We start from the raw sequence: 20,437 nt of genomic DNA, 5'->3' as shown, positions 1-20,437 counted from the left end.
TGTCCGCAGTCCTGGTGATAAGTGGCAACACATACAGTATCTTTATGTGCAACAGACTCAACACTGGAGTGAGTTTAAGCTTGTGCTTTTAAAGCTCTTGTTTTTCACTCGGTTTCGATCACCCTTCCTCTTCACCTTGCCTCTTCCATCAGCAGGGTTCTTTTTTTTCCCAGAGTAGAATTTCCACAGTTATTATAGTTGTTTCACTGTCATTTGTGGATAGAAACTGTGGAAAACAATGCCTCTTTCTGTTTCGGTTGCACAGCGATACTTGCGATTCCTTTTGTGCTGTTATTCGTAATTCGCATATAAAAATGCAAGACTTATAGAGAACCAGTCTATGCTCAGTGGCTCGCTTATTCTGCAGACATTACATTGTGTAGCCCGTATTTACTTCAGAATGAATGAAGTTAAGGCTAAAGAGTGTCTGTAGCCAGTTTAAATGTGCATATCGAGAGCAAATCGAGAGCAAATACAAAAAAAGGAAAACAGATTTGTGCATTAGAACTTGTTTTTTCTTCTTTCCCCTCTTTAAATCATCTCACATATATCTGGTGTTCCTTTATTTAAACATTTAAATGAAGTAGTTCCAACAAGCTCCAAGTCCAACACTAATATGTTGCTTGTATTTATGTAGTTTTACTTAAGTCGAACTTTTTCTGCAGGACTTTTACTTGTGGTGGAGCATTTGTACATTGCTTGGTCGATACATTAACTCAAGGAAAGGATCGGAACCCTTCTTCCACCACTGTGCACACGGCGGTGGGCTCGTTGATGCGCGCTCGCCGGAATCCCGCGTCTTTCCTCTGTGAGCTCTTTAGTTCAAGGTGCATGTCCGTGTCGAAACGAGCGTCCACATTTCAGCTCCACTGAGCATGCTGGGAAGGCGCGTGTGTTTTCGCAGCGGTCGATACGGGCGCGCCGCTGCCCAGCCTGTTTCTTTATCTTCACAGGGGAGACACCCCACAATCTATCCAGTTTATCAGCGAGCCCAAATTAAACAAATCTCGCCACAGCTTGCGCCTGTCCTCCGGCGTTCCGTTCATTAATTAGACGTCTAAAAATATCAAACCCCTCCAAGACTTAATTAACCCGTCGACTCCATTTGGTAGCTGGTGCGTGCCTGTCTTTTGATGGGAGATGAATGACTTTTACCAGTGTGTGTGTGTGTGTGCGCGCATGTTTTTGGACGGAGGGTAAGCTTATGCATTCTTAAATCCAGCATGTCTGCGTCCTATCCTGCATGGGTTTGTGTTTTGTGTGCGAGTCCTGTTGCGGAGGAGCATCTTTCTGCGCTTTCTTTTTGTCTTAATCTGCCATTACCTTTTTTCTGATGATGTAACACTGCCGCCTCGCAGTGAAATTTCCCGCCCGAGCTTCACAGACGTAGAGGACACACTGTAATCCCATCAATCATGCTAACGCCACAACACAGATGAAACGTAAGAGTCGGAGGCTGCCTTGACCCAGCATGCTCTGTGATTAACAAAGAGTGGGCCGTAATAAAGCCATAATTGTTCAATTATTCGAGACGTTTTGATGTGATGTGACACTTGTTAGAGCCGTAATCGCGGGTGGGCGTGCGTAGATGCCAGAGGTTAGTGGAATTAGTGTCACAGGGATGTCGTTTTCTTTCAGGATGTAAACGAGCGGATACCTTCAGGGCTGCTGATGGATTTTTATGTCCCATAGAAGTGACGTGTCTGTATAGTTTGCGATTGCGAACAGTTTCTGTTGGGAAATTCTAGCTTTTCATGCCTTTCATATATCAGAATTGGAGGTGTTGTCAGGTTTATGCAGGAATGGAGCCAAATGCAAGAAAAACAAACGGGCAGGCAAGTTAAGGGGGGGGAAAAACGGGCCTCAGCGCTGATAACCAAAGTCCAAAATCCAAGTAACAAGGGGGGAGGCAACAAAAAGGCAGGCACAGGACAAGGACAAACCAGAAAACCAGGAGGATCAAATAAAGAACACAGGGAGCACAGAGGACGCATGGACGAAAACACATGCAACGTGGGAGGAAACAACACAGGCTTTGATACAACTAAACTAACGGGGGAACGAGGTGCAGGTGGAGAGACACTGGGAACGGGGCTAATAAGGCTGATGTGAGACGGGGGGGGCATCAGACTGAGGGGAAGCACAGCGCACACAGGAGGGAAACAGAACAGTGGGAACACAGGCAAGAAGGAAGTGTAGGAAGACTGTTTTTTTTTTTCAGTGTGTCGTTGGGAAGCATCGTTTCTGTCTTTATTGCTTCTGGAACAATAATTGCATTCCAGTTGTTATTTTCAAATGGATGACATTTACATCAAAAAATGATTAGAGTCATGTCATGTCATTTGACGCATTAGCGACATTTAGATGCAGCCTATCTCTTCCTGACATTTGCTGCAGCCAGTCAGCTGCCACCCAGTTTATTGTGAACCTGTGAGCAGTGAGTTAGTCACTGGTTGGCAGAAGAAAGTGTAAAAAAAAAAAAAAGAAAAACAGAAGCGGTGTTATCAGTATAATCACACAGTTATGCTGCATTTCATCATTAAAGCCCTTTCCCGAGTGTTTTTCTGGTCCGGTGTCGCTGTAAAGGCACAGAAATATGGACCCGAGTCAGATTTAACTTAATGAAATCCAGAGCCGGGGCAGATTGGCACCGCGCCGAGGCCGATCCGGCTGGCAGGATGTTAAAGTGACGGATGGATTCGGCATCAGAGAAGCCTTCAACTTCCACGCGGGATTTAATGATTACTGACAGTGTCATATTTTATGAGTGCAGATCATTGACCATGGAAATGCGTGTCCAGCTAAAGCTCCTGACCATCGCACACAGTCAGCAGAGTGCGACGAGATAAATCTAATAAGGAGAACGGGGAAACGGGGAGAAGAAGGTCGAGAGAGGCTTGCGCTCGCGGAGGGTCTCTGCGTGTGTGCTGTTGCGTCGTGTCATCGACGTTTGTTTGGAGGAGAGGATGGGACCCTGACTCAGCCGCGACCGTTGTTGTCGCAGTAATTGAACTCTGTTGTGCTGTTTAACTAAAGCCACAAAACGGGAGAGCGTGTGAGTCAGACAAAGAAAATGAACGATCGGCGTAGTGTGTAATGAGCTTGCGGGAAAAAAATCATCATCGGTTCATAACATGAGTGGGTGAAGTTAGCCTGGCAGATTTGAATAAAGTACGGAAACCATCAGGATCATCTAATTACATTCCTACATGTTGTTTAATGGCAAATACCTAAATAAAGGCCGTTTTCAGGTCACAACAATTCAGAAATTAATTTTGCGGCTCACAAGTGTTGTGTTATTACAGCTATTATACCAGTAACTCTGCTTGAAAGAGATTCCGGTAACACAATCCGGCACGAAAGACGAATGTCAAAGTGCATTGACCTGCCTGCGAGATGCGTCGTTCGTCTTCCTGCTCGCTCCACACTCGCGGTGTGAAATATTCACTCCATATGTAGTGCAGACAGGCATCGAGGGCGACTCCGAGGCCCTTTTCTCACTCTGAATGGGATAATGGCGATGCTGACGTCTGGATACTCCATTATCTGGTTTAAGTGGAAGTGGAAGACATTTTTTTTTTACATGCAAAAATCGCCCTGTCTTGTTTTGATGGCAGGCTTCCGCGCGTGAAAGCTAAGTCACTGTAGACGGCTCCCATTGTCTGTTTTCAAGCTTTCTTTTGCCAGTGATTATGATAACGGGCCAGCCAAGATTAAATCAGTGTTTTAGTCAAGGTTTTTCAGCAGTTTGTAACCTGGCCAACCTGCAGGAAAGCTGAAACACCAAGCAGCTGTGGAAGCTGTGTGAAGGTTTTAATGTGCGTTGACTCATTATGAAAATGGTCTTGTGTAACTCAATTGATGGAACTAACTGTGCATGAGGTAGGGGGTTCGATTCAAGTGCCTATCAAGTGGCACATTGCTTCATCACTGGGAAATGTTGTAATAGTCCCTTTTTATGTTTTTTTATGCATCATTTAGATTTACGTGGTCCTCTAGAAGTAAAGATATGTTATATGTACTTTTATGATATATTCAAGGACTTGGTCGGGACATAATGCTTTTGAGGATTCAGTCTTGCAATAAAATAAATCTATAATACACACCATTATACAAAGTTTACATCAAGGTGGATGAGAAAGCTCAAGGAAAGGTGTCACTTATCACAAAGACTTATTATCCAACTCTACACATCCTCCTAGCTCTTTTAGGCTTTTTGGCTCTCATAGCTAATTGTCTCGGTGACAATCTGCAGCTTTATTATTTTTATGTTTTTGTTGTTTTTTTTTTTTTAAAGGTGCCAGCTTTCCTTTATTTTTGGTTGAAGATATAGTGAGCCGCTGACTCTTCAATGTTTTCGAATGACTTGTTCAGTCTTAAATACGCACTTGATGGCTACGTACATGATATTGTGGTAAAAAAAACCTCGGCCAAAAGTAACAGAAGCAATGAGAACAGAATAGCATTAGTCATACTTTCATGTCAGTATGTTTTACTTTTAATGTTACAATAGAAAAGGCTTTCTGGATGCTGGGTAATGTTGACAGAGCGTTGCTTCCTGACTGCTGGATGTGTTAACAGTTAGCATTTTGCCAACATGTAATGAATTGATAATGCGATAATATGACAATGTCGTGTTTACAGCCTCTTTTGCTGCCCCCAAGTGGCCACCAATTGTGTTATTTATTTGACTGTTTACCCTCCCCATGTCACACAGGTGCCCCAGGATGACTGGGGGGGTTACCCCGGCGATGGAAAGGATGACGAGATCCCTTGTCGTCGGATGCGGAGCAGCAGCTACGTCAAAGCCATGGGGGACGAGGAGAGCGGAGAGTCGGACTCGAGCCCCAAGACGTCGCCTCAGAAGTCGGTGCGACCTGACGCCCTGGTCAAGGCCATCATCAGACCCAGGGACCTGCTGGACTCACAGAGGTATAGCACATGCAACTTAAAGATTTTTGTTTTTCTTTTGTTTCATCTTACGTACTTTTTGTTGTTATTTTTACTTTTATATCCCTGTCCCCCTTAACAATTCTCAGTGTCACTGTGTGCCTGGAAATCTTAAAGAAAACATATATAGTATATATTCTGTGATGATGCCATCAGCCATGTAGTAGAAACTGTACAGAAATATCACATGTTCAAAGAAGCTTCAAATCCTAAAAAAAAAAAAAAACAAGATCTGGTGGGATGGACTCAATTCAATGCACATCTTCTTCTTATTTTCTAGGTTGTTAAAAAGATGTCTTTTCTGTTTGTGTTTTAAGATTACATTTTAATAGTACACCTTTCTCACCTTAGTATTGATTCATGTTTTGAGCCACACCATACTTGTTATTTATCTGCTTGCTTTACTACGCTCCCTCTAGCAGCGCTCGCAGTGTTCTCACGCTCGTGCCCCACCACTACATCAGTGTCAAACACTTGATAGCCGAACCCTGTACTCATTAGAATCCCTTTTTAGGTGTTTATATCAGTGACTTCGACTGTAAGAAAGTGTTCTGTGCGTTCTTCTGGGATGTGTCCCAATAAATGGCGAGGAAACAGAGGGCCTTTTGTTTTTTTGTGACTCGGCGGCGGACGAAGACGCTCGTAAGAGGATTACGCGATGAGACGAGCCGGAGACAATGTCACAGGAAAATAGACACAAGAAACTATGTTATGGAGCGATACAAGTAGAGCCATTGTGATTACAGCGTTAACAAATCCGTTAGATTAGGATGAAATTAGATTACAGAGTCATCGCACAAAATAAAGAGTAGCTTTATTCCTCGTAATGTTTGGAACTGAGCGACCATTCAGAAACAGATTTGTCCCTCAAGGTATCTGCTGGGTTGTGTTATCATGAACATCAAAATTAAGATTACCTACCTTTCCTACTATTTATCATTTAGCCATGATACACTGAAGGGGTTGCTACAGGTCAGACGTGAATTTCCTTTTCAGTGCTGCTGTTTATTGTGTGATGTACGTCTTGATACTTGTCTCTGTCATCTTCCTGCCTCACCTTCTGTTGCGCCTCACATCATATTTCCACCTGCCATTTGTTGTTGTTCACCGAGGTTGTTAAAAAGATGTCTTTGTTCTAGTTGGCACGCAGGCGGTTGAGTGGTTAGAGTGCATGCCGTATACGCAGCCGACCCCGGTTCGATTCCGGCCGGAGGTCCTTTGCTGCATGTCACATCCCCCTCTCTCTCCCATATTTCCAATCTGTCTACTGCTTAATAAAGGTGTCTATGCCGAAAAAATCTTAAAAAAAAAAAAAAAAAAGATGTCTTTGTTCAATAGTTTTTGGATGTTAAGTTTTTTTTTCAGTAACGAACTCACAAGTGAAACTTTTCAAATATTACTTGTCGTCTTATTTGCCTCCCTATTATTGTGCTTTCAAATTGTACCGTTACAGTGCTTGAGAAAGCGGATTATTGCATCGTGCGCGCCATCTTTTCCACAGTCTTTTTTTTTTTTTTTTTTTTTTTTACGGTGGCATTACATGAAAGTGAATCCACTGTTGTTCCTTCTTCAAAGGGACCCGGTCCTTTTTCATTTGCAGCAGAAAGTGAAGACAGTCATTATGGCCCTGAAATTCACTATCTTTTTTATTTATCAATTTAACAAATATCCCAGGCTTTTCATCTGCCTTTGCCCAGCTTCATGAGCCGTGCGTATTGGGTGCATTTACCAGTCAAGGTTTGAGTTCAGCGCGGAAGTTCCCATCAAAGGCTTTATCCTACAGAAGACCTTGTTGTGCTGTACATTCTCATTTTCAGATAATTTCATGCAGCCTTTATTTTTCATTTCTGTGTGAAAAAAACGTTCAAAGCACAGTCTGCCTGACCCGCAGAGCCTCTGTTTGAGTGAATCAAAGACTGTGCCAGAAACCTCAGCAAGGTAAGAGAGGCCTGATTACTGGTAGTTCTGTGACCAAAGAAGAGGACATATTTCTTGTCAGCCCTGCTTCAGTGATGACAGATTAAATCACCTTTCTTGTGTCTGATCACCTAAAATCAGTGTGCTCCAGCACGATGACACTCGTCTGGTTCTGCCACAACACCTTCATCATAGACTGAAACTGATGTCATTATGTGGATGGAGCCAAACCTTGTGAAATATCAATATGCTTGTTGGCCCAAGTGACAATGGTGAAAGCCGGACAAATCACCTGAATAAATGATAGCCAAGTACATTTCTGCAAAACAGAAGGGGAAGTTTATTTATTTTGCAACTTCCCATTTATTTTTACAGTTGAGTTTCCTATTTATCATTTATTCACAACGCTGAGCTCATGCTCTGTCTAGGTTTAGGCACAAAAACGGCTTGGTTAGGTTTCGGGAAGCATCATGGTTTGGCTTAAAATACCTGTTTCGGTCGCCACTCCCGCGGATGGAGATGGTCCGACCGGTTTTGGTTGGCACAAAAATTGATGGAAATGTCTCCAGGTGTGCTTAAAAATATCTATCTAGTGGTGTGACTCAATCTCAGGTCACTCGTTTGACAGCCTTTTTGGCTTGTAATGACGCCACCACCTACCCCTTCATCTCCAGCTGTGACAGGTGGCTAGTAAGTACATGATGTGAGCGCGATATGCCACGTTTGGTACACATGCGAACCTTGTCAACCTCTGTGGTTTGCAGGAACTTTTAACTGCTAACATAACATCCTGGCGACTGAGCTGTGAAGGCAGACGGGGCTTAAATTACCTTCTGTCATCATGGGAAAGTTAGTTTAAAATAAAAAAAAAAGATCCTGCTGAAAGTGGATAAAAACTTGTGGAAGAAATAATCCGTCACCATCACACATTGAATTATCTCTGAATTCAACATTTAAGTAGGTATTTTGGCTACAGATTTGAGGAAATACATGGAATTGGGAAAATTGCAACAATTTAATAACAAAGGAGGATTATACAGGCGCTGTAGGGGGTTGATTGCCTGAATTGTTTCAAGATGATATTCACACAGCTACGTTTGAGGATGCTGTTTCTCCGTCTGTTTGAGCGCAATGTGAGTACATCCCATTACTTCTCTCCTACATGCGGTGTGCTTCGCCTGCCGAGGTTTGCTGGACTGTGCGAGAAAAACTGTTCACGGGCCCGCTGCAACTTCTGCATAAATCACACAGAAGTCTGTTCTGTCTGTTCTGCTTCTGGCCTGCACGAGTCCAAAGGCAAATCATCTGACATAAACTGAAAGACATTATGCAAAGACAACCTTGTGCCTGACCTCAGTGCAGAGTGTGGCCTGTGACAGACGCATAACTGCGCTGCGTAATGTCAGACAGTCACAGTAAGAGGCAGTGATACACATGCTGACTAACAGGGACGATCCCCTCGCTCTTATTGTCATATCCTCCTCTCACTCTTCACACCGCCGACCCCGCGCTTATTGCCATTCAGCAGAGGTTTTTAAATTGCCACTCTCTCGTACAGAACAGCTCTTTTCCCCTGGAAGCTCAGAAGCCGCAGCGGGCAACACCCACAGAACCCACTAACACGCGTTGCCACTGTCAAGATGACCCTGATGAAAGCCACGTACGCGAGTACATGCAAACGGAATTGAAAAGCATTTTCCGGCCGTGTTTGTCACATCTCCCTGCAGGATGACAGGAGCAGGAGGAAAGGGAGCAGAGACATTCGGCTTTTACCGTCATGCTTACATAATTAGCCAGATTTTCACCCCCGAGTATAGATAATGATGACTCCAGTGCTATTGATTGTGATTAGGCAGAAACATAATGATGTCTGTCATGGAGGATGCCATCATTGGCCTTTTTAACAGCTCTATCAGGGTATGAAGTAATGTATGAGGCAGCCGAAGTGAGGTATGCTCCTTTCTCCACATCTTGCAAAGATTCCCCTGACTATCCATTTTGAATAGCTGTAAACAGTGAATGATTTATGAGGATGCAACAGCAGGGAGGGCTATCAGTTGCAGTTATTGTACTCCAAGGCCCCTCTGAATAATGGCTCTCTCAGTGGTTAGACCGAGAGTCTGCAGGGCTCTGCTGAAAAGAATGTATTGACCACCGGGGCTCAGGCTGTGTGGCCAGCCTGAGTCCATTGATGAAAGCGGCACCATTGTTGATATTAAGGGAGTCCTGACCTCACTCTAAAAATGCCTTAATGTGGTACCTGTCCTCTACGATTTAAACAGAGGTGCATTTTTTTGTTTAAATATCAGTGTTTTTACTTATTGCATTAATGTGAGACTGCTTTGGTGTAGCAGTTTACCAACAAATCAGCTGTCAATGCATCGCTAAACACAGGTATAAATTGATATTGCTGTATGTGTTGACCAATGAATACAAATACATTGCAGTACAGAGCTGAAGGGGTAGAAGGTGTGTAAATCAGAAGCAGTGTTTCCATTACATAGTGAGTACTGACAAGTGTTTTAACTGTAAAATGTGCAACTTACTGTAATACATACATGTTGGTCACAGCTCTTTATTGAGGCTCATTTAAGAGATAAGATCACATTTTGTTGAACTCTATATAGAAATTGTTGAATTACAGCAACGTAATTAGAACACTGGTGAGGCTGAGTGGAACAGGATACATAAAACTCTTCTTTAATTGTTTTTTATTACTTTTATTTTATTTCAGTTTTCTTTTCTTTTTTCAATTCTGTTCTGTAAATTACAACTGAAGTGCACAGTAATACTTCGACTACGATTCCACTGACAATACAGATAGGGATGATTGGTCCTCCCTCAATTACATAAAAGATACAATTAATAAAATACAACATTTGACAGCTAAACTCCTTAGGCTTAGAATGCTGGGGTGCACATCTGTTATACTAGAGAAAAAAAAAATACTGATGCATAAGGGTTGAAAAGGAAAAACATAGATGTAAAAAGGATATGGATATAAGACCTGGTACTAGACAAACGATGGACGAACCAGAGTGACATATTTAATCCATCTTTCCCATCTTTTCAAAAACAGACCCTGTTTCAGTCTTATAGCAAAAGTAATTCTTTCCATTTTAAAGATGTTATAAATGATGTCAAACCACTCATCCACTGTAGGTTTTTCTAGTTTTAGCCACTTCCTTGTTATAGCTTTTCTAGAAGCAGCACTTACAATCTGAAATAAGTAGTTGTCATTAGAGGAGACATTTTCTGATGGTGAAACTCCTAAATATAATGATACAAACTCAAAAGTAATGTCCGTCTGAAATACTTTTTGCGAGATGTTGTAGACCCCCTGCCAGAAAGGCAACAATATTGAACAAGACCAAAATATGTGAAAATGATTTGCCTCGAGGCATCCACATTGTCTCCAACATATAGATGAATTGGTATAGTGTCTTTATTGAGCTGGAGTGATAAAAAATCTAATAAGGGTTTTCCAACAAAACTCTCTCCATAGTGTTGAATTTGAAGTTTATTTTATTTCAATTTTCATAGTATTATTTCATTACAAGCGATAATATAAGCTTAACAGTTTAAAAGAACATTTGGATCTACGAATAACATACATGAATTGATAATTCAGAATATCTGGGTAGTTGTTATTTCCTTCGTCCTCTTTAATGACAGCATGCACTTGACCTGGCATGGACTCCACAAGTTCTTACAAAACCTTATCATCATGCTATCGCAGCATGATTGAATGAACAGTATTACACTGGAAACAAACAACAGTACTTTGGTTCCTCCTCTCAGACTTTTTGACCCTACTGTATGTGTACAGATAACAAAAATCTCAGGCCTAGTCCACACATACGTGGGTATTTTTGGGAATGAGGTTTCAAAACAAAAACAAACTCCTTCCAGATGGGCGTGTAAGCTCCATTTTAGAGATGATTTCTGCACATACACTGGGTGTAAACAGGAAGCAGATTGCATACTCTGTGGTTGGTTGCTTTGTTACAGAAAACACTATGTACTATTTTTACTTTTCTGACTCTTCAATGTTACCTACTTACTTTTACTGTTACTTTCTGTTGCATCTATTAGCTATGTTACAGACACCAGGGCAGACGCAAAGGCAATTTTACTAAACAGAACAAAAGAGATGAGGCGGGGAAATGTGATTGCTCTTCACATTGCCTCCTGGGTAATGGCAATTTAATTTTAATATCATCAACAGCCATTTTTGGCTTTGGACTATCAATGTCTGTTTGTGTCTTAAACTAAACAATACAATATCCATTCTGTCAATTTACAAACTCAAATACCAACTGTATGTTAACCCTACCAGTGTCCATACATGTGATGTGTAAAGCCTGTGCGGTTTTCTGATAATCCAGATCAAAGTGGCATAGTGAATAGACAAGATGTTGAGCTGACTTTGTGTTTTTGTAGATTAAAAAGTATTTTTCCAAGTGCAATATCAGTTGGTCTAAGGCTTAGCTGAAAACATGGGCAGTTTCGAATCACGGCCAGAAGTGACAATTCTAACACAGTCATGTTTGCAAACAAGGCTGCTCTGTGATCATTTCATAACAAGGGATACCAAAGGGACAGGAAACCGACTGGAGGGGGATCCAGCTTTTGTGGAAAAATTGGAAACACTCAGTGTCGCTGACAACAATTGTTCTACACTCCAACATTTTAAATCCCCCATTTAGACAAAGATATTCTTGACTTTTGTATCGACCTGAAGAGGATTCAATTTGGACACCATTTAGATAAAAGTCCCATCCAGTGCCACTTTAAATGTGTCCCTCATCATTTGCTCAGATTTGTGCCTATTCTAATTTTTTTCACATTCTTGGCTCCATCCCGCTGTGATCCATATCTGCTTCTGTTACAAGTCCGCACATGAGAGGCGCCACTGATGCGGAGTGCCACCTGACATGAGAGCTCTCATACTATTATGCTTCATTGGGCTTGTTGGGATGGAATTGGATTGGATTCAAGACAGACATGCCATTGGTTGGGTATCCTCCTTGCTCTTGTAGCAATCTGATGTCCCGCGGGGGCATTCAGATGGGCCAAACACAAATTTGACAGCAGCGGCTCCCTGAAGCAAATCATGTTAAAGTGAGAACAGGCTGTCAGGTTGTGTCACCTCCCTCCATCTTTCCCTCTTTCGCACTCTCCGTCGCTCTCGTGGTTGACAGGATCGCCTCTTTGTTCATCTCACCAATAAAGAATACATCATAGTCATGGGCCCACTGAGCCAGAGCAGCCTGTGCACTAGACAGAAAGTTAGATGTCAATGATTGTTTTAATTAATAACCATTTAGAACCCCCAGCCACCCTTCTATTACGACTTCACGCTAGGGTCCTGCACATCCTGTGTTTGTGCCATAGTAGGACCTGCCAAAGATGTTTAAAGAATGTATTAATGATGATGGGACCTGAATGACATGTTGCAGATTTGACTGTTATCCATTAGCATAATAAGTCACTGAATCAATCAGTTACGGTATGTCACATATGATAGCAGGTTGCACACACATATTCTGATGAATACCAATGATTAAGCTCCACTTTTGGCAGCTTACCGTCTTCTTAAAAGACTGTGGCCTGGTGTCTACACACTACAAGCCAATCAATCCCATCCATTTCTGGCAGTTCATAAAATAACTCACATTTGTTTGCCCCTCATCCATGATTAGCTTCTTGAAGCACCATAATTAATCAGCGTTAACACTGGCAGAGCATTCAATAGTTCCTGATTCAACATAATGTAATTACTCATTCAGATAGCATTGGGTGTATGAGCGTTTTCCCTCAGATCTCAAGGTCAGAGCGAAATTCCAATGCATTGATCTGTGGCAGCGCAGGACGTGTCATGCATAGTTAGTCCACTTTTTTGTTGGTGAGACTTATTCTCAACACTGTTTTGCCTCCACTGTGAATGGAACACATAATATCATAATAACATAGTAAATATATAATAATACTTTTCATATAATTCTGTTCTTAGGGTTCCTCTTATTATTTACCACCCCACTGGAAAACATTGGGATGAAGTCATTATTCGTCATAGGCCTTTGCAGTGCATTATGCGTGTCAAGGAAGGAAACATTATCTGACATTATCCACATTCTGGACACATATCCCTTGAATAGGGATGAGTGATCTTAACCAAAATAATATTGGCACAATCTATTAAATCGTAATCAGATTTCACAATGCAAATTGTGATCTTTTTCTCATTTCTCAAAACCAGAGGTCACACAACCAATGTGCACAGAACTTCGTACAAAACAATGGTGGAAGTAGGCTTACATTAAATAAGAGAGGTGCCATACCACAGATAGACTCTCTGTCTGCAGATCATGTGTGATTGACAGTAGACGGAAGAAGAAGCAAGGGCAAGTGTAAAATGCTTTAAATGGGTTGCCAATTATACTTGGGCCCACACAAGTAAAGTAAATGTTAGGGAAACATAGATATACATTTGATAGCTTACATGTATTAGACACAGTCTAGCTTTAATGTGCCCTGCAGGCGACTCTTATGCTCACTGCAGGCAACCAGGCGCCCTCGGGCACCCTGCTGGCATCCCCTGCTCTAGACTATAGCCAGACCTGAAATAGCCTTTGATACACAATACTGCATGAGGAATGTTTGTTTTTAGCACAAATTCCCCATCTGCCATTACCTTGCTTGGCTTCAGGCTATGGCCTTATGGCCGAACACACAGTTGTTGAACCAATCAGCATCCTATTGGAAACATCTGGCAGCATTGTTGTTTTCGTTAGCAATTTAATTGACGCCCCTTTTTTTCATGACGATTACGAGAAGGTGACAAGATCAACATGGCTCTTTGGTGACTAAAACGTGACGAGATGTGTGTGAGTTTTTGTTAACGAGACGAGAATGGACGTAAATTTTAGTGGGTGGTCTGTCAGATGTTCAAAATGCATGACATTTCTGCTGTTTTCGTTGTCCGCTTGTTGTTGTAGCGGCAAGCTAGGAACAGTCGCTACTTTCAAACTAAAAGCCCCACGCTAAGAACCCAGTCCTAAACTCCAATGGGGTGCAATGTAAAGCTCTTATTTTGAAGACAAATTCGTTGTCACTGTTCACTGCCCAACTTCGAGCTTCACGTCACGTCACATGTTAACGCCTACCCTCAGATATATGAACGTATAAAAAGCATTTTAGTCCAAAAGACTAAGACTAAGACTAGATCTTAAATGGCTGCCAAAAGCAACACTGGTTTAGATGTGTTGACCAGCGACAGAAGCGACCACTCTTTTGAAATGACAATGGCAGCTAGTCACAAGGTTAGTGTAGATGCTGCTATAGTATCAGTTAGATCAGAACTGGGGAGATATTTGATAACTTGATCTCTATGAATCACCTTAAAAGTACGTTGAGGATGTCTTCAATGCCGTCAGTGCATGGTTGCTTTTAAGTTTGTATTCTTGTTAGTTCATAATTTACATTAATCCTTCTTGAGAAGTCTTCTCCTGCAGCAATCTTTTTTGATTCTTTAGTATTGTCCTTGTCCTTGTTCCTGTATTATTCAATCAAATGCCTCACTTTGAACCTTTCTTCTCAGAAATTAGCGCACAACAGCTTTTGTCAGGGCTGGGAAGAGTACTTTCGCTGTCAGAGTGAATGACAGGAAATGTGAGATTCTCATCTTCCCTTGCCTTTATATTGGCCAACAATGGAAGTGCATTAGCACCAATCAGAGACATTAAAGGGAAATTTACTCTGGCATGATTTGATTAAGGGCCAACGCATTCTCAAAACAGCCTCCCTTCACTCAAGTGACGATAAAAGACATCTCTAAAGGCAGGGATGGATGAAGTATGCCTCTGTATTGCCTCAGCCACTGCACTTATATCTGATTTTGTCAGCTAAAAAGCCCCACTAAGTTTCATCGCTCAGGAAAAGGATGTTAGGTAGGGTTTTTTTTTTTTAATTCTCATTTAGTTCAATTAACCAAATCTAATTAGCCACACAGGGAAAGAATGTGTGCTTTATGATGTAGTGTAATTGTTTTTTGTGTGCGGCATTTCATCGTCAAGTGCTTTATCTATCATTTTTTTCTCAGTGCCGGTGTGTGTGTGTGTGTGTGTGTGTGTGTGTGTGTGTGTGTGTGTGCACGCGTGTGTGCGCAGCAAAACTCAGAACACACTCCTCATCATTACATCGTTGCATTTATAAGTTATTGCCTTGACAAGGCCATGCTGTCTGCCAACCAGATGTAACTGTAACATCTTCCCGCTTCTATCATCAGCTCGGGGGCCATGCTGGTCATCTTGTATCACCCTAATGTTTGCAGCACTTTGGTGAAAACTAACCAAGCAAACATTCAGTTCACCATACTGTGAAAAAATGCCATATGGAGCCATTTCTATTGGACTTGTGCCCTGTGACGTCACATCCAGCCAACTCCCACTTGTGGGACTCAGTAACTCTGTTTTCTTTTCTACCCACAGCTCTTACCGCCTGGATAAAATCAACAGTGACATGCGTAACTACATCACCAATTTTGCTGCAGACTTGAGGTGAATACAGGCTCAGCTCCTCCCCCTCCCCTTTCCTCTCTGTTGCTGCCATGTTGCAGTGGTCAGACGTCGCAGCCAGCTGGCTCGCTGCCCTGCTGACATACCCAATATGGACGCCTCAGTGCATACACTCAAGACCAGTCAATGAGTGGTCACCTGGGGCAATCTGGCAAAGCATAAGGCACTATTAACCACAATATAGATATGATTTGATTCACTGATTACACCAGGACTGTGGTATATTTATTTATTTTGCAATACTGAAAATGAACTAATTTGAGACGTCGTCCCATTTCCAGCTTTTTTGCTTTTAAAACTTCATGCACACTTGATCGCGGGATGTGTCTGCAGTACGGTGTTTAGAAGGTTGACATTATTTTGCAAATACACACAGCTTTGCTACAGCGTGACAAGATGGATTGGGCGACTTTTAATCACACTGGCATTTTCCCCGCTGCCAAACACCAGCGTTTATCTCTATAAAAAGCCCAGAAACTGCTTACTCATCCCTGGCTGTCATTAGAAATAGATCTGGCGGAAGGAGCATCATTTTGGTATTCCTAATGTGACTCACATAGTAGTCTTTAGTTTACTTCAAGCACCTTTCTTCTCCTGTGTTTTTCTCTCAGTCTCTCCAGCAGATTTCAAAGCAGACTTGGCTTTCTGAACGTCTCTCTCGCACTGCTGGGGAAGCACATTTAATTGACCTGGCTGACACCGGGGTGCTCTCTGAAGTGCTTGCTCACTAACTAGCTCCTGATTTGCATTTCCCTCATTTCCAAGCATTGATTGGATGTTTCAGCAGAACAGAAATCGAACCGCCTTTTTAAGGACACTGGTGAACACATCGGCGTAGTGGAGGAGAGACAATGTCATAACAGGTCTTCCTCTCCAGTTCAACTTTCCCAGAGGAGGCCAACTGCTCTTAATGACACTTAATTGTTCTTGTCATCATGTCACACCTGTAGCCACTAGTCAAACTGTGTGTTTATTAGTTCAATTGCATTTAATTGACTTTCTTAAGAAATGGTCACCATGGCTGTGGTCTCACTCTCTGCCTGCTTCTCTTTCTCTTTCTCTGTTCAGTCAGAGCTACCACTTGCAAGCCCACAGGGACATGCACCCAAGCATTGCCCTGGATCCCTCTGCCAACTACAACTCTCCCAAGTTTCGCTCCAGGAACCAGAGCTATATGCGGGCCGTCAGCACCCTAAGTCAGGCTAGCTGCGTTAGCCAAGTGAGCCAGGTAAGTCTGCACCCTTTCAGTCAGGAGGGATCTTCAAATGCTTACTTGTACTGAAGAGCAGTACACAGAATAGTGTCATCACAGATTTTATTTCTTCATTTAAAACCAAGTTAAATGACTGTTCTAATCATAGTTTTCACTTTTCTATCGCATACTGTTTAGATGTTGTCTTTTCTGATTTCATTTTCCCCAGACTTTTCTTTATTTATTAACCTCTACTTTGACAGGTAATCTTATTGGGTGACATTTAGGGTTAACCATCATTGATAAATGGTACGTTTTTAGCTAATAATTTAGTTATTATTGTGCAGTATGTCATACAATTAGTTAAATGTGCAATATGTAATGAAATTAGGTACAAACATTAAAAATGTACTAAAAAGATTATCAACAGGCTGTGAAGAAATATGTTTTCATGGTATAAAACGACTGTTCGTCTTTGTACTTTGTTGAGATATCCACTAAAGTTAGCATGCTAACCAGCTACATCCACCCCGTGCCCCCCTCCTGTGCTAACAGTGTAAACACCAACACCGCCCTTGGTCACCAGGCTTCCAATCAAGACCACTAGATTCTGGGCTAAACGAGCTAACAAGCTAATAGCAGCTCTAGATAGCAGCAGTTATTGGATACTTTCTTGATGTGCTGCCCCCTCTTTGTTTGGAGTAAGAGTTCAACAGGTAACCAATTGTTACATATTAAACATTTAATAGTTATATTACCTTGCAACAAATAATAAAATGCTTTATAAACCATTAATTAAGCAACCATATGAAGGTCTATAAACATCAGTAGATAATCAATAACTGATGTTTATAAAACTTTGTAAAAGGTTAATTAATACTGTGTAGTTATCTACCAATGTCTATAATACTTTACAATAGCTCAATTAATAGTTTATAAAGCATTTCATTGTTTGTTAACAATAACGTTACTATAAACCAACATTTAATTAACTATAGATTTACCTTTAATTATTAATAGTGTTAAGCACGGTGTCTCATTTTCAGGAGAGACTTGGTCGGGACAACAACAACAATATTATTTTATATTATTATATTATTTTTGCTCACTGTCTGTATAACATAATTTTAAAGACTCCAGCAAGGGTTGTTAAGATATCCGTCTCCCTCATAAAAGAGAGGCATATTGATTTGCTTAGTCTTAAAAGCTCAACTAAACTCCCACTAATTCCAAATCCCAATGAAACAAGATGTTTGTCTTTGATTCTTGATATTGCCAAAGAGGAGCGGGTGATAACCATCAAACAATTTCTACTCAGTAAACAACCGTTCCTAACAAGTCAGTTTCAAAGACATTACAAGATAGATCATACACAAGTGTAACAGGACACAGAAATAGTTTTTGTCAACATCAATGACCAGTCTATTATATCAAACTGTTTGACACAGTGTGACCTTGATATCACAGTGTGAAATCAAGGTGCTTTAAAAGTGCTTTACTTTGTATATTGTATATTTCGGATGTATATATTTTGTTATTACACTGTTGGCATTCTGTGGACAGCAAAGGAAGCATTTCATTGCATAATTGAGAACACGTTTCTTTGCTGTGCATATGACAATAAACACTTTGAATCTTGAATCTTGGATTTCATGAAAATGTTCTTGTCAACATGTTTACTTCAAGTTGTTTTCACACAAAAATTAAGAGCTACTGCCTCAAACAGACTCTCAAACACAACACTCAAAAAAAGTTACATTATAAAAACACATTTTTCACTGATCTCTCTGCCTATTGAAACATGATGGCCTTATTCTCATTTTAAGGGAAACTGACAGGGAAAACAATTTCAGGTTTATCACCTGACTAATTCATTTCTCCATATGAAAAACCTCACATGCTTAACAATGCTTATGACTTTTGTTTTTCGCAGGTGAGTGAAACAGAAATAAATGGCCAGTTTGAATCAGTGTGTGAGTCGGTCTTCAGTGAGGTAGAATCACAGGCCATGGAGGCCTTGGACCTGCCTGGCTGCTTCCGCACACGGAGTCACAGCTACCTTCGAGCCATCCAGGCTGGCTACTCCCAAGATGATGATTGCATCCCCCCCATGGCCTCCACTGTTACTTCCACCATCAGGTCGACCACAGGTAAGGGCAATTAATAAAATCAATTTGCACAAGGCAATGTGTGACATCCTTGATGGTGGTATTTTTGTTTGTACCTACAGTTTGACACCAAAAGCTTAAATTTGGCATTAGAGAGTGTTAATGGATGGATATAGAACAGTTAGTGCAAACTGGTTGTGCTGTCAAACAGCTTCATATCTTTGCATGAATCACTCTTGAATGTTTCCATTGTTTTTGATGGACGTATGATTACTGTAGCGACCACTTGTGAGCTGTGTTAGTTCATCCCACTGTATTTTGGATACAGTGCTTCGTCTGCTCATCCATTGGATGCATCAGAGAGTAAAGCTATGAACCCTATTGAAAACCACAAATAGAAATTGTATGAAGTAAAAATCAGGTCAGAATAAGGGCATGACTGCTTTTTCCAATACAATTTGGAAATGTGACGTTCTTTATGGTGCCACATGGTGACACTTGTGACTGTACTCAACGCTTTAATGCGAATGGGGCAAAGGGATTGTGAAATTTCCATATGCAAAATATGCATTGTTTACTTGTAACCCCAGTTACAACTTCACACACATATTGTCTAACTCACAGACATTATTTTGTCTCATTGCAAAGCTCATACACGCGATGAGATCACATTACAGATTTGCACAGTAGATGTTGAGCTCTGGATGATCAATCCTGGTAACTGAACTGTCACACTAGTTAGTCACATGTATCACATATGCAAGTTTATTTACAATAAATCTAAACCCTACTCAGCTGACACGTGCATTTCTTTCTGATACTGAGCCTTGATTATAAATTGTAAGCTGCTGGTGGTTTGAACAATTCCCATGATTGCTGGATTCACAGAGGAAATGATACACCCTTGTACAGATGAAGAATGTGGGAAGAAAAGAAGAAAAAGTGTCCGGAAGAGAAGTATGAGTGGATTCCAACTCTTCCCACAGTAGATTCATGAACTAACAATATCTGTTGGACTATAATAGGGAGAGTTAGAGGTGTGGCCATCTGGAGATGTGCTTATGATAATTTCTTCATACGTACAGTATAAATGTCTGCTTACACTGCTTTCTCAGTAAACTAAAATCTCTTTGCATTCTTAGGATACAGAGTTCGGTATGTGATGGATTTTTCCACTATTTATGGACATGGGGCAATTGGTGCTTCAAAACAATCTGTTAAACTGGACCTCACATTTTCAATAGGGTTCATACTATACTTCCTGATTGATGGGGAATGGTTTGGAAGCTTTGCTCATCTTTGCCTCTTTTCATTGCACAAAGTACACATTTCTTTACCTCTGGAAGCAGAAAAGCATGCAAGGATTGTTCTTACACCTCATTTATTAGAAATTTTGTCCATTCTCTGTGATGTGTCCTGGGAGATAAGAGTTTTGGCTTTGTGCATTGAAAAGATGTCAAGAATGCATGCTACAAATTAAAGTTGAGAAGGCAGTGTAAGCCATTTAAGGAGATGAGTCAAAATGGGACAACTTCCCCAGTGTTACACTGGCTTTCAACACTGTACTGTATAAGCATATCAAGGATTATTAAAATTCTAGAATATAAAGTTCTCAGTACAGATGGTACTCAGATGGTATACAGAAGAGTGAATTTGGGCAAAAATCCTAGGGATGGCACTTGGTTGCTGTA

General features: G+C 41.2%; 1 protein-coding gene across 8 annotated transcripts in view; it reads left to right on the top strand.

The window, feature by feature from the left end:
• dlgap2a (discs, large (Drosophila) homolog-associated protein 2a) overlaps positions 1–20,437 on the top strand; it is a 191,942-nt gene that overhangs the window by 138,674 nt on the left and 32,831 nt on the right. For all 8 annotated transcript variants that reach the window (XM_030443627.1, XM_030443626.1, XM_030443629.1 and 5 more), the window contains 4 exons: positions 4,718–4,932; positions 15,360–15,428; positions 16,515–16,674; positions 18,572–18,788. In XM_030443627.1, the coding sequence (XP_030299487.1) occupies positions 4,718–4,932; positions 15,360–15,428; positions 16,515–16,674; positions 18,572–18,788 (661 nt within the window). The remainder of the gene's footprint in view (positions 1–4,717; positions 4,933–15,359; positions 15,429–16,514; positions 16,675–18,571; positions 18,789–20,437) is intronic.

Source organism: Sparus aurata, chromosome 16 (assembly GCF_900880675.1).
Source record: "Sparus aurata chromosome 16, fSpaAur1.1, whole genome shotgun sequence".
Classification (NCBI taxonomy): Eukaryota; Metazoa; Chordata; class Actinopteri; order Spariformes; family Sparidae; genus Sparus; species Sparus aurata.
Note: the sequence above shows the minus strand (reverse complement) of the source record. Positions and strands in the feature narration are given on the sequence as shown.